This window comes from Alosa pseudoharengus, unplaced genomic scaffold, assembly GCF_046254945.1.
Source record: "Alosa pseudoharengus isolate Yale_2024_CS ecotype anadromous, Long Island Sound unplaced genomic scaffold, YU_APseudo_1.1 YU_APseudo_1.1_scf_4, whole genome shotgun sequence".
Classification (NCBI taxonomy): domain Eukaryota; kingdom Metazoa; phylum Chordata; class Actinopteri; order Clupeiformes; family Clupeidae; genus Alosa; species Alosa pseudoharengus.
In genome coordinates this window covers 45891110-45905203 of record NW_027468774.1, presented here as the reverse complement: position 1 = coordinate 45905203, position 14094 = coordinate 45891110, and the positions used below count along the sequence as shown (strand labels likewise).

The 14094-nt window shown below is 40.6% G+C and overlaps 1 protein-coding gene across 1 annotated transcript in view; it reads left to right on the top strand.

The window, feature by feature from the left end:
* Positions 1 to 14094, top strand: part of usp31 (ubiquitin specific peptidase 31) — a 300296-nt gene that overhangs the window by 77864 nt on the left and 208338 nt on the right. The window contains exon 5 of the mRNA XM_076266583.1: positions 10309 to 10444. Coding sequence (XP_076122698.1) covers positions 10309 to 10444 — 136 coding nt within the window. The remainder of the gene's footprint in view (positions 1 to 10308; positions 10445 to 14094) is intronic.

The following is a 14094-nucleotide window of genomic DNA, read 5'->3' as shown; positions in this document are numbered from 1 at the left end:
TCGGAAGGGAGGTGTTTGGAATCATTCCCGCGTTACAATCGTCAGCCAATCAAGGTGGTCACTTCAGTCAAGCTCGTGCATGAGTAATGACGTCATCTATAGCAACGAAGACTCACTCCTAGTTTAGGAGTTGTCTGAAAGGCTTTGTGAATAACTTTTAAGAGAAAACTCCAAGCTAAAATCTTTTAGTGCGATTTAGGAATAGCCTACTCCTAGTGGTAAGATAAAAGCCTTTCTGAATAGCCAACGGCCCCAGTTATTCATCATCTTCCGTCCTTGTGGTAGCGCACGCATTCTGAGACCTGTCACCTGTCACTCATTATCGTAAGGGAGGTGTTTGGAATCATCTTGCTCGTAAAAAAGCATCATACCGCACATTGTGGCGGGTCTGTTATTTACTGTAGGCTGCGCAAACCACAGGGCAAGCCTGCATTCGAGGCCTTCTGTTGAAGAATTTTATATAAAGCCTGCGCTAACAGTAATCCTCCTGCCCCTGATAGGCCTACCACAGCTGTGGATATGTGTGGAATGTTCAAGTAATAACACAATCCAATGTGTGTCTCAATTGTCCCCCGCTGACCACCTCACACATTTCTCTAGATTTTGCAACGAATTTACATGACACAATGCCATAAAATATGCCAGTTTTAGGACACAGAATAATGTTTGTAATGATACCAGTTAGGCCTACGTTTAACAGTAACAAGTGTAATGAGCTATTCATTGTCGAAGGTGCATGGTCAAGTCAAATTCTTACTTTGGAAAACAAACATTTGCCGATATCATCGCCGATCATCAGAATATTGCTCTGGACTGCAGGTAACTTGTTAAGCCAGTGGTTCTCAAACTTTTATTTAATTCCCCACTTTGATCAAGGGGCATGACTGATGATAGTGGAGATAACGTGTTATCCCGAGGCCTTTGCCAGTCAGCATCTCCGACGGTAGTCTACCCTATTAAAAATATAAGTTTTCGATGTCCCAAACGGAGAGACATAGGCTACTTTATTGTTTTTAACGATCTATATGCTGCTCACAAAAATGTAGGCATGGGGACATGATGAAGTAGGCTATCCAACTGTCGTGTGTTAAATTATTGTGATTACGAGCCAGTGGTTTTCAAACATGCGTGACTCGGACATCTAACTAAATGCAACAGGCTCATATCGTCCTCGCATTCGCAAAATGAGGACCAGTGTTTTGTCAAATTGCAAATAGCTATTCGTTTTAACGAATTTTTATGATAGTATGCTTTTTGTATAGGCTACTATCTTAATCTTGGAATATCGGGAGGGAAGTGGCGCGTCTGCAGTCAGCCAAATATGAATGTAATTCTGCGGCATAAAGCAGATGTATTTGTTTATTGTACAGAAAAATAAAAATGACATGTCAAGCAGTCAATTGACTACATTGCAGTCAAGAAGTAGGGCAAATTAAGACACTGTTTTGATTTGCGTAGTTGCATTGCCCCCAACACTGACAATAACATAGCAGATTTCGATTTTCGCTACCACCGTGTAGTCAAGCCTTAAGCCATACCCAAGTAGCCTTAATCGAGGTAATGTTTAATTATGCATGATTTATTTTGTTATTGAATTCGTAGGCTGGGATTCCTCTCGGTAACAATTATGTTTGGTAGCCTCCTGCTTTTTCAGAGGGGGCGGCAGTCAGGCTACTGACAGAGCGATGTACAGTGGCAGAGCGACGTACAGTGGCTGAAAGTGGTACTAAAGCTTCACGCAGCTTCACGCCTCGTAATGCGCGACTGAAGTGGCCATTTGAAAGCGATGCCCACTGTATGAATAGGCCAAACAACAACCAACACTTCCTCAACGGTTCCTCAACAAACGCAAGCACCCACCGGGTAGCCTATCTAAATGATATCCGTTCCAATAATAACATTGTACAGTGAGTGTCTGTGTGCTGTGTAAATCACGTTGTTGATCCGCGAAACTGGGCGAAATGTGATAACGTTAGGCTACTCTGCCTTCAGTTAGCAGAAAAAGTTTTAAAATCCTGTAGCTATAGGCTAGTTGAGACCGACATAACTGTTGGCGTGCCGTGAGTGGGTGGAAATAGTTTGGTAATGGTAGCCTATGGTGTGTGCTCATGAGCACTGTAAATAAAAATCTAGTATTTTAGGTTTAGGTTAAGGTAGCAAAAACTTTAGAATCTGGATGGCAGAAGCACCTTCACCGCGAAATTACAGCATTTTCTTTGAAATAGAGAATAGTGAATTGTGTTTTCATGTCATACATTATTTTCTCTATTTACGAAATTACTAGGCTCTCGCGGCCCACCTGCAGTACCTTGGCGCCCACCAGTGGGTCGCGGCCCACACTTTGGGAATTACTGCCCTAGGAGACTATTTTTGGTGTTTGGTGTTGATTTAGAGGTCACTGAATCATATACTAAAGTATCAGTTAATCATTTTCCAACACTTGTAGTAATTGACCTCTTTTGCCGGGGGTTTGACTAATAGCCAGTCTGACCAGTCAGATGGGTCCGTTTGATGCCCCATTTTGTCCAAAACAGTAATCAGACAGCACATTTAGTTCATGTAGGTCAATGCAGGAAAATGGTGAAGGCAACATGGGCTATATCTGATATTACATATGATATAGGCTATATTGTATGCAAGATAGTTAGCTTTCTAGCACATTTCTGACAAACTGAGATTTTAAATCACAAACTATATCTTTCATTAAAGAATGCCACCCTAAAAAGATATACTAGGGCTGTAATGATATGAGATTCGAAACCGAAATTGCGACACTCATATCCACAAACCTGTGTCGCGGTGTGAAAAGGCAGAACCGCAACACACCCTCTCTAGTGTTTCACGCAGGGCTTTGCAGCCTATGCAGCCGCAACACACAGAAGCAACACACATCTCACGCTTTACTTACCGGTAGCCTACGTTGTCCAAAAATAAATCATAATTTAAATAATCATAAATCATAATTTCATACCTCTCGTTGCTTTCATTGTAGACTATCAACTTTACCAAACAGTAAACCCCCTCTCCTTGCCCCGCTCTCTCTCGTTCTCCCGCTCAATGGAGATGCGCGACTCGGCCAACACAATCCTAATAAAACATTCACAATCGTGAAAGCAAGGATGCATAGAAGACGACTAGCTAAATTACTATTAAATCAGCTTAGCATCATTAGCATGCTGCACATATTTGTTTAAAACTCTTGCATTCAAGTTGCATGATCATCTCAATAGCAATGTTTCCCAAAAGGGCCTGTCCCGAGGTAAACAAGTATTACCTTGAAACTTAAACACACATGGGGAAACAGAACAGTCCCATCAGTAGACTATGATAAGCTAGCCAATATTGTAAAATAAAGAGACATGCAATTAATGGGTAGTGGTGTGAGCGCTCATTCAATGTATGTATGTCTGCGCTAGTAAAACTAAACAACTGATGTGTGTTAAAGCAACAAACAACGTTTATAAAACAACGAACAAATGAAAACGGCATAGAGTCTCGTCTAGTCTATTCAGGTCTTTGAATTGACACACGAAATTAGACTGCCTATAGTAGCAAATATCGTAGCAAATTGCCTGGTGATGACACAGCTTTTAAAACATTTATTTCACTCTCGCTGGAGAACGGGCTGTTGCGCAAACAAATTAATTAGGGTGATCTGCATCTCCGTTCACCAAAAGCTATGGTTTTGCTAACTCATTTGCATAATAAATAATTTCCGAGAGGTTCTCTTCATTTTTTCGATTTTAACGTGTGACATTTCTCCATGTGGATGTGGGGTAGCCTAGTGTCAAGCAGTGAAGTGATAGCCTATTGCAGGTGTTCAGACAGAAGATGCGGGCACTGCTTTCTCCGTTGGTGTTTCTGTCCCTCGTTAAAAATTGCGTTAAAATGTTTTTTTAGCAGTCAAAATGTAATTTTCATGAGCTTAACCATTAATGAAAGTAAAACAAGCATAAAAAAAACAGCCAGATGCCTCTTCATAAAATAACAGAGACCTGCATAAACAATAACAAGTTCTATCGTGAGACTGCGTGTGATTTGGAGCAGCGTATCGGTAGGCTATATTAAAAACAGTTTTTCCGTTTGCTTCGGGATTTAGGCCTACCGGTAATTCACTTTTGATCGATTATAGTGCTAACTGTTGGGACTGTAGCAGGAGATGTACTGTGGGTCCTAGTTAAGAATTGACACTTCATTCACCATCAAGGTGATTCACGCAGCTGGGTGAAATGTAAGTACAACTGCAGCCGCTTGGGGGCAGCATAGTCCGCTGTGGCGTTCCACGGTCGAACCGGACGGAGCATTCGACAGCAAGGGCTGTGATTGGCTGAGTTTTCAGTGCGTTTCTCTGTGTTTTTAGCAGCCCCTGCAACATGCTAGTCCACTGTAGCCTATAAGTTTTGTACATAATGTTAAACATAGTTTTGGATTCAGTGGCAAGATGTCTTGATTGTACAGTGCTTTGTCAGCTGGCAGTAGGCTACTTTGTCGGCAGTCATGAGAAGTTCGCTTGCTAACAGAACATAAATATGCTGCCCAGAAACCTCGTGAATAGTTCTGATTTGTTTTACTACACTAACGATGTTAAATATAGCCTTTGCCTACAGCATCTCCTTAACAGTAATGTTAACAAAATGACAGCATTCATATGACAAAGGAAAACGAATTCGGTCACTCAAGACTGTGCCACAGCAACCAGTGTAGGCTACAGTCCTACCCAATAGGCCTACTCGAAGCAGAAAGTGGTGTCTGACGCTCGAGTGGGTTAATGCGCGTATTTCCAGAACAGGTCTGCAACTTTCAGGCAGTTCTGAGTTCGAATCTAGGCAGGAGCAGAGCCATATAAAGGCCTATTGTTATCATTTTTTGCAAGGTGTTGCTCGTGGCAATACTTGTTTATAAGACGTTTGGTGATTAGTTGATAGCTGTTTTTGGGACACGTTAAACGTTCTTTATAATGAGCGCATACAGGGAGTAAAACGACTGTTACGCGCTGTTACAACTGTACGCTACAATGATTGCAATACAAAAATATGCGCGTGTTAGTTTAGTTAGTTTTGTGATGTTTTGCACTTTTGCCTCATGTGTTTTCAGGTTTGAGGGCTTTTTTGGCAAGATTGACCTTGGTTAGACTCTGCATATGTTATTTTCGACACACGTCTGTTATTAGTTAAATAACAAGTGTTCCTTGTTAAAACATGTGACTAGTGAAACTTAAATGATTTTAGCAATGTTTAGCCAAAGCCAAAAAGTGCAAAAAAAAAGTTAGCAAAAAAGGTTTGCAAAAACATCGACACATCGAAACATTAGTCAAAGTTTAATAATGTTCTGCACCTTTTACTAAAGAATAAAGAAAATTAACAAGACATCTGAGCTGCACCGGCGTCTCTCCTTCTCTCTAAAATATCTGTCCTGGCTTGGTTGCACCGGATTGTCGCCAAACGACAGAAGCACGGAGAACCCTCGTTTGTCTACCAAAAAGTGTTACTTTGTGCCCCGCGCTCCCCCACTGCTTGTGAAAGAAGGGGGTGGGGGAGGGGGGCTTAACGTGAAAAAGCTTAATGTCCCAAAACGCAGTGGTAGGCTACAGGAAGTGGGGGGAGGGTATGGGATGACCAGAGCCATCTTCGCTGTGCAGAAAGCATCTTCTATTGTCTTTCCAGGCGCACACAGCTTGTTACCATATAGCCTATCGAGTGCCTTAACAGATAGGCTCTGCTCTTGCGAACTTAACCCTCTTGTTGCTTGCAGTTTGTTAAATAAAGCGATGCAGATTACATTATTTATTTCTGATTAATTGCGTCTTTTGATGTCTTTTGCAACATCTGCTTGTTAGGCTGGGCTACTGTCAATGTCCTGTACAGGTAAATGTTCAACAATTGCTGGTGTAGGCCTACAGGCTATAATCAATTAGGGACTGTTCGTTATTTATTTAAGGGGCTACCGGAGGAGTTTTGGGAGTGTTAGTCAAAAAAGACGTGACCCTCCCTCACCAGCAAGAAATTTTTCTATGACCCTCCAAAGTGATTGACAAAAAACGCATGACCCTCCCCAGTCCCAACAATTTATTGATGCCTTCTGTAGGCTACTGGGTCAATTTGGGAGCTTGCATACGACACCTTCCTTGAAATGCCTTGAAAAGGCTGTCGTTTGCACAATTTCACAAATAATCACCGGGACCGAAACAAACCTGTCAACTTTTCCCGGGTTTATTGCATATTTTAACTTTTTCCTCGCTGTCTTAGAAAGGGCTGCAGGGCCGTCGCAAGGGGGTGCGAGGCCCTGTGCGAACTTGACAGATGGTGCAAGGCCCTGTGCGAACTTGACAGATGCATGAACTTACGTGCATGAAATCATGCGATAGCTTACTTTACACATAGCCAAGGCTACCGTCGGTGCATTTTAGTAGCCTAGTCTAATAAGCTACACCATCTTGTCTTTAAGAGGGGAAATTGTATAGCCTATAACAGTGGTCACCAACCTTTTTGAGCCCAAGATCCCTAACCTCGCCCTGAACAAAGGCAAGATCTACCTTGAAGCGTCAAAAGAAAATCAAAGCTAAAATACTTCCAATTTAAGGCCTTTTATTTAGGCAAATTTATCGGGTTAAAAATATCACATCCTCCACCCCCTTATACAGGCGTCAATGAGATAACAACACTTTAACATAGTCTTTACTTACATGATTTTGGTTTTGATTTTCTAATTGGAGTAAGTGTTTGTGACAATACGTCATGATAAATTTGATGTTTGATCGCTGTTTTGGTATGAATCATCTTTCACGTAATTAATGCGTACTCTAGAAAGTGAAAGTAACCTAAGCCTAGGCCTACAATGCACTCCGTGTCTGTGCACGTCCGCAATCGATTACATTCTTCAAATGGAGAACAAATTCCTGATCGCTAAACTTTTGTTTTTTATTTTCTGTCAGTTAGCAGTTGATATAGAAGCACCTAACATAATTTGACTTCAGCGGTGACAAGTCCTGTTGCGAGAGAGAGAGAGCGCACCTGCAAAGTGGTGCTGTGCGCGTGTGTGTGTCTGCATGGGGTTACGTTCGGTTCAAGTCAGAAGTTGGTTCGTCCGGTCCCGCATTCACGCTGCTCCATTATTAGATTAACGTTATCAGACAGTACTGTAAATGTATGCAGGAATTTCTCGCATTATGATGGCTAGGTCTTGAATAAATCATGCGCTATCCTATCCCACGCTGAAATGTAGGCTACGCCCTGTAAACGTTGGCAAACATGTGGGAATTTGGTGACTGTTTTTAATTGTCCTGTTATTCTCGGGATCTACTGGGCAAGTCCTAAAGATCTACTGGTCGATCGCGATCGACGGGTTGGCGACCACTGGCCTATAACATTAGCGGAGTCACATATTTGGCCATATGGTGTTTATTATAGGCTACATCACAAAACCAAATAGTGTAACAAAGGCGAACACTTTAACAGGGGAAATTAATTGGGCATGAGTCATTGTGCTGAACGGTATTTGTCAATGAGCAGAAACACACACGACATTCAAACTGTTGATAAGATGTGCACTATGGAAACTGGTCTGTAGGCTAACATTGGACAAATAAATGACACTGACTCGCCATATCCTGACTCAAAAATTTTAATAGCCTGTTCAACTTCGAAAAGCTTCACCCGATGCCAGTCACTGATCGCAATTTAAAATTTCGGGAAGCTTCGTTCAATCTTTTTAAGTTTTAAGTGCAGTAGGCCCCTATCTGCCCCCTTTGGAATTATATCTCGAACGTGCTCAAAAAGAAAAGAAAAAACACTTTTTTTATAGATGGTTATGAGGAGCAATATGAGTCTGAACTCCGTGTCATTCAGACTCAACCCTCTTGTTGCTTTGATATCTTTTTCGTTGTCGTTTGAACGTCGGCAAGCAGGCATGTTGCGGTTGCAATTTAAGTGAAATTTCTACAGTAGGCCTACAACATGCAACATGCTTGTTAGGCTGGGCTACTGTCTTGTACAGGTAAATGTTCAACAATTGCTGGTGTGCAGGCTATAATCAATTAGCTAAATCATTTGTCCAGCTGTTTAAAAAAAATCGTGCTACATTCAAACGCAAAAGGTGCTTTGATATCTTTTTCGTTTGAATGTCGGCAAGCAGGCATGCTGCGGTTGCAATGAATGAGGATAATTGGTTTTATCTGCGGATTTATTTTTTGCATTATTTTGAATATGACTCGCTCCAGTCTCGTCTACTTTTCCAGCACGTCTACTTTTTCCACACGCATCTAAGTTCTAACACACATCCCCTCTCGCTTTCTCTCTTTCCATCCCTGCGCACAGGGCTTTCTTAAAGGAGCTGCACCATTTTACAACAATTGCACCTACATTTTCATATTAGAATGTTTTGTCTGTTTAAGTGTAAGCTTAAACTACCGTGATCAATTTAATTTCCCGTGCCCCCGCTGAAAGTCTCATGCGCTTATCGTTACACTATCACATCTATACGTTTCTCACCCTGCTCACAAATGCCACCTGGTGGTTGTTTGGGTCATTGCGGCTTCACTGGGGAAATATAAATAAAAGATGCGTGATTCACACGTGAGATCACGTGAGAATCACAAGTGAAACCGGACAATTTGAAGCAGTATCCACTGTAGCTTAATTTACATCTGCCCTGTTTTAGCATATGTATGTGATATTACTTGGCTGTATTAGACATGATTCTGGCGATTTATAACATGTTCAAAGACGTGGCATGTTCATAATTAGATAACATGACAATGGTGGGAGATTTCACCTCACACTTTTAAGGCCCTATTTTCGCTTCACAAAACCTGGCACAAATCGTATTACTATCTCGACGCAAAGCACATTCCTATTGTACACTCGTTTTTCACCATGTTCCTCTCTTTTATTACACGATACGCTCAGGGGTGTGGAAATGAACTACCTAAGTTGGGGTCTTGGCGCATTATCTAAAATTGCTATCTTACACTATCTAAAAAGCATTACGCTTTGACCAAGGAAAACCCCCCCGTCCCCGCCCCTTTCACAATGCTAATTGCGTGCCTACAGCTGAAACACATGCGCAGAGTTAACCAACTGCGGCATTAAAAAGAATCAAAGTTTAGCGATCATACATGATGATAAGATGTCAATGAGCAGTAACATACAGAGTAGGCCTAGTAGTTCTACTAATCCACATAAAAATACTTGAACTATTTACTTCATGTAGATAGGGCTATGACTTAATACCCTAGTCTAGCAGATTGGGAAGTGTATGTTGTGAAAGTGAAAATACGATATTAGAAAAGCAAACATAAGTTAGTAAAGTTGACAAGGTACAATGAAGAAAACCGATGCTCTGAATAAAGCTGTCTCTAAACGTTTCTTTAATTGACGCATTTAACCGCAATTTGGATTACACCTGCTTTAATGGGTGACTGACGTATTTATTTATTTCATAGCACATTGCAAGACTGTGCATATGGAATGTAAATGTCAATGTGAATATCAATGTCAATGTATATATGGTTTTTACATTTAATCTTTTATTTATTTAACATTTTTTTTTATTTGTTTATTTAATCTTGTATTTATTGATTTCATATTGGCACAAAAAACATTCAATACTTCCCAACGTTCAGAGGTCTGACAATTCTGTATAACAGACAATTGTCAAAGAAAATCGGTTTTGTGCTTCTGATTCAAATCTTTCATATCATTCTGCGAGTAGTTGGTTTGCTTATCGCAATGGAAAGTGAACGTCAGCAAGTAATATGTTGCCACGCAACACCTGAAAGTTTCAAGTTCTATTTGTGTGGCAAGCTATTTGTTTTCTCAGCGAAAGCCACAAGATGGTAACAAAATAATTTGTAAGACCCATTGTGTGAAATTTCTAGACTCCTGTTAGCAAGTAGCCCTGTAATAAGCAGTAATAACTGCCGTTGCTTTGGCGTCACACCTCTTAATTTTCTTATATGTTACTCATGTACACTTCAGAATTGTTTTAATTGCTAATTAACAGTCCTTCGTAATTATTGCTATTTAACTTATTCCCTAAAGTTGAGCTGGCAGTATTTTTACTATTGATTGTTTTATTTATCAGTACATGACTGAACTTGAGCTATTTCATTAGACTCCAGGGTCACTCTCCAGGTGGGAAGAAAGAACCTTTTCTGAAAGGCATGCAGCAATTACCATTCTTGGTTCATTAAAGCTTGCTTCAGCTGATCTGTGTACACTTAATTACACATTACTGTAAAATAATGTAGATTTAACTGGATTGTAATTCATGGTTTACTTCTAAACACTAAGATGTTTTCTGTCTGACCAGGCCCCTCTATGTGACCGTTGTGTACCAGGGAAAGTACTCTCATTGCATGAGGATTGGTGTGGCTGTTCCACTCCACAGCACCGTCTCCAGACTGAGACAAGCAGTGTCACAAGAGACCAAGATTCCTCAAGATCAGGTATGTGTTAACAGCCTATAAACCTGACTGCACATATGAATATATCTGGAAATTGCTTATACTCCACTGCTTAATTATTTAGACTCAACAGAAATAATTTTGAAATAAATATTCTGTGACTATTTTCAACACACATAAGTACAACACTTTTCTTTTTCACTACCATTTGTGTAAATTGTATTAAAAGATTTATAATATCCTCTATGTACACAAAAGGGTTGTCTCACCTCACCATTGCCAAGACACTTCGTTCACTCTGGTGTGACATACCAAAAGATGCTAATTAAAGACTATTTTTGGACAGATGTGCCTGGGAGTGGTCACAATTAAAGGCCACTGTAAAATTTACAGTTTTATTGTCAGTGATGTTACAAGTTTGGGGGAATGTGCAGTGTCATGTTGACTGCATTAATGTCCATCAGAGCTGTTGCCTGTGAACAGATTGCTGTGAAGTGCTCACTAATGTGGATTTTACCATATTTGTATACAAAATTTGAATAAAATAAACCTTTCGTGTGCATAGAAGTTGTCTGAGATATTTTCTTTTAACTTATACCAAATTAGAGCAAAAGGTTTGGTTGATTTCATTTCTATTTTGTTCAGTGTATTTGTAGGTAGGACATTTTATAACATTATTATGTCTATAAAATGAATAGCCAGTCGGCTGATTTTGTTCCTGTCCTATCTGCATGGTAGAGCGTAGTCTGTCTGATTCTGCTGATTTGTATGAAAGTAATTTAATTCCCCAAACATTTAAAAATACCCCACAATTTGCAAAGGAACATAGTGTGATTTATAAATGCCCCACAATATGAAAATGGTCACACGAAGTACCATAAACACATGCCATTCCCACCAGCACCATGCAATTCTAGGCAGGAGCCGGGTAGGAGCACAATTACAAAATGAAAGAATGGCCTGTTAGTAGTGTAGACAAAGCTCTGTGTGGTGTTAGTAAGTTTTTTGGTCTTTTCGGTAGATATCTCGCTAGTTTTAAACCAAAACTACATACAGTTAGGCTCATACGTTTTTGAACCCATGCTAAAGTTGACTAAAAAGAGGAATATAAAATCATCTTTTGGAAATTGATCTTAATGCCTTAAAGGAGAATTCCGGTGTGATATTGACCTAAAGTGTGTTGAAACATGATACCGAGTGTGAATGTATGTCTCATAGCTCATCTCGGCTTGTCCCCTGCACTCAGAAATCTGGCGCTAGTTGGCCGATGCTACCAACAGTTTTTCGATGGGGGTGTCTCGGGCATCGGCCTAGCCATGCAAATAAATCACTGTTTTACACCATTTACGAGGCTCAAAGTAGCTCCATACTTCATTGGTAGACTTCCGAGGGCCTTGACATTTAAAACAAGACATTGAGAATGGAGTGGAATGGAATGGAGCTACTTTGAGCCTCATAAATGGTGTAAAGCAGTGATTTATTTGCATGTTTCAACACACTTTAGGTTAAAGGAACACACCACCCAAAATCAGTAGTAATATATGTTCTTACCTTAACTTTCACAAGTTGAGTCGTACCTCTCCCGCGTCGGTATGTGCACTCAAACACTCTGGCGCGCGGCGCGAATGTGTTAGCATGTTGCTATGCTAGCGGGCTCTGCCGTGGCCGTAGAGAGAGTAAGATGGCATTAATCAAACACATCCACGTTTTCCCTACTTAAATACAGTTGCACAAGTAGTTGATTAAAAATGTTAGGGCACACAACATGAAACGTGACGATTTTCCAAGCGAATACACAGGAGAACTACAATGTCTGGCGCAATAGCACTTGGGAGTACTTCGACCTAGGTAGTAATATTAATTAACACCTAATTGTAGATCCTATCCACCAGAGAGTTTAGAATCCATGCTTGATCGACCCCTCAGCCTCCCCCTCCCCTCTGAGCGAGAGAGAGGCACACACACTAGAGATGCGCTGATGGGCTATTATTTCAACCATAACTGCATAGCAAAACTTAATCCATCCATCAGCAACGTTTTTTGACCAATTTTCAAAACCGCACCCGCCCGCCATCTGCTGTGTTTATAATGTATATGGGATGTTTTTAATGTAGCCTATATGGGATGCGGCGCTGCTGACGTGAGGCTAGAAAGCTCTTGCCTGTTCTTTCTAGAAAGACTGACCCAATGCAGCAAATATATTAAAAGGCTAAAGTCCTACATTGGCTATGTTGTAGCCTATATCCCCAGAATATCAGCAGCAAACTCAGTTTCTGTCTCTGTCTCACAAAACAGTCTCCAAATAAAACGCACATCGGCCTGTTGCCTAGCCTATTCTGTGTGCCAATATAGCCTATCGTCCAAAATGCTTGATTGCATTGCATTCTCCACATTTTTAGCTAAGTTTTCATGTACCACATCAGCATTTTTGTTCCGTGAATCTTTTGTAAATTGCTTTACAATAGCGTCGGGCCCTTGTCAGCAGCCTTCGGCTTGACTCTTGCCACTATTCACTCCTTCGTCTTCAACATTCCCTGTAGAATTCTCAATATTTTTGCCCTCAATGTCCAGTTACATAGTCTGTCTGTTCTTAGTCTTGGATTTTGTGAAATAAATGTCTAAATATCACCTGTTTACTGCAGCTTCGGTCTGCACGTCCTTTTAAAACAGCATCTTTTTCTCTCTCGAGCATTTAATCTGCTGCCGGCTTGTCTCTCCACGTCATCCAAAATGCTTGATTGCATTGCATTCTCCAATTTTTAGCTACATTTTCATGTACCAAATTTTCATGTACCACAACTTGTCAGCAGCCTTCGGCTTGCCTCTTGCCACTATTCACTCCTTCTTCTTCCGATGTAATTTTTGAGTCATCTACAAGATGTTTACACACACACACACATTCACCTCAGTAAATAGAACCAACTTGACGTTGACTTCAACCTGTGCTATATCCTAGATGAGACTGCCTGGGTTATTTTGTTTCGATATAAACAAACACATAGTAATTGTAGCCTTCAGGGAATAGGCATTTAAAAGAGAGACAGAGAGTGATATGACTCGTATGACTTGACTTACAAGCTCAATAGCATCCACAGCGGAAAAAAGAAGGTAAGAAAAAAAGTCGGAAAACTTAGAAGGCCAGCAAGCAAGTTTGGCGGTTATAATGTGAACATTGTGCGGTGGACTTTCGGAATGGCGTTTCTTTAATATGGAGGCGCTAGTTTGTCCGATCATCATGAATTGCGCTGTCTGTCTGAAAAAGACGCGCTCTCTTCCCATGCAGTCAAAATGAATGGGAGTCTTCAGAACAGGCTTGTCATAGTGTCACCCTGACATGCCAGTGCGTAAAGTAATGTGAATGACTTGTTATTTTATCAAGGATTTCTTTCTTTTTGCAAAAAATAAAGTACAATAAGCATTAATTAGTAGGCCAGCAGCATGTTGAAATTATGTGCCAAATTGCGTTTTTTATTACAATGATAAAATTGTAAAAGGACGTGACCGAAGCTGAGGCAAGCCTGGCAATAGGCCTAGGCCCGACGGTAATTGTAAAGCAATTTACAAAAGATTCACTGAACAAAAACACTGATGTGGTACATGAAAATTTAGCTAAAAATGTGGAGAATGCAATGCAATCAAGCATTTTGGAAGATAGGCTATATTGGCACACAGAATAGGCTAGGGAACAGGCC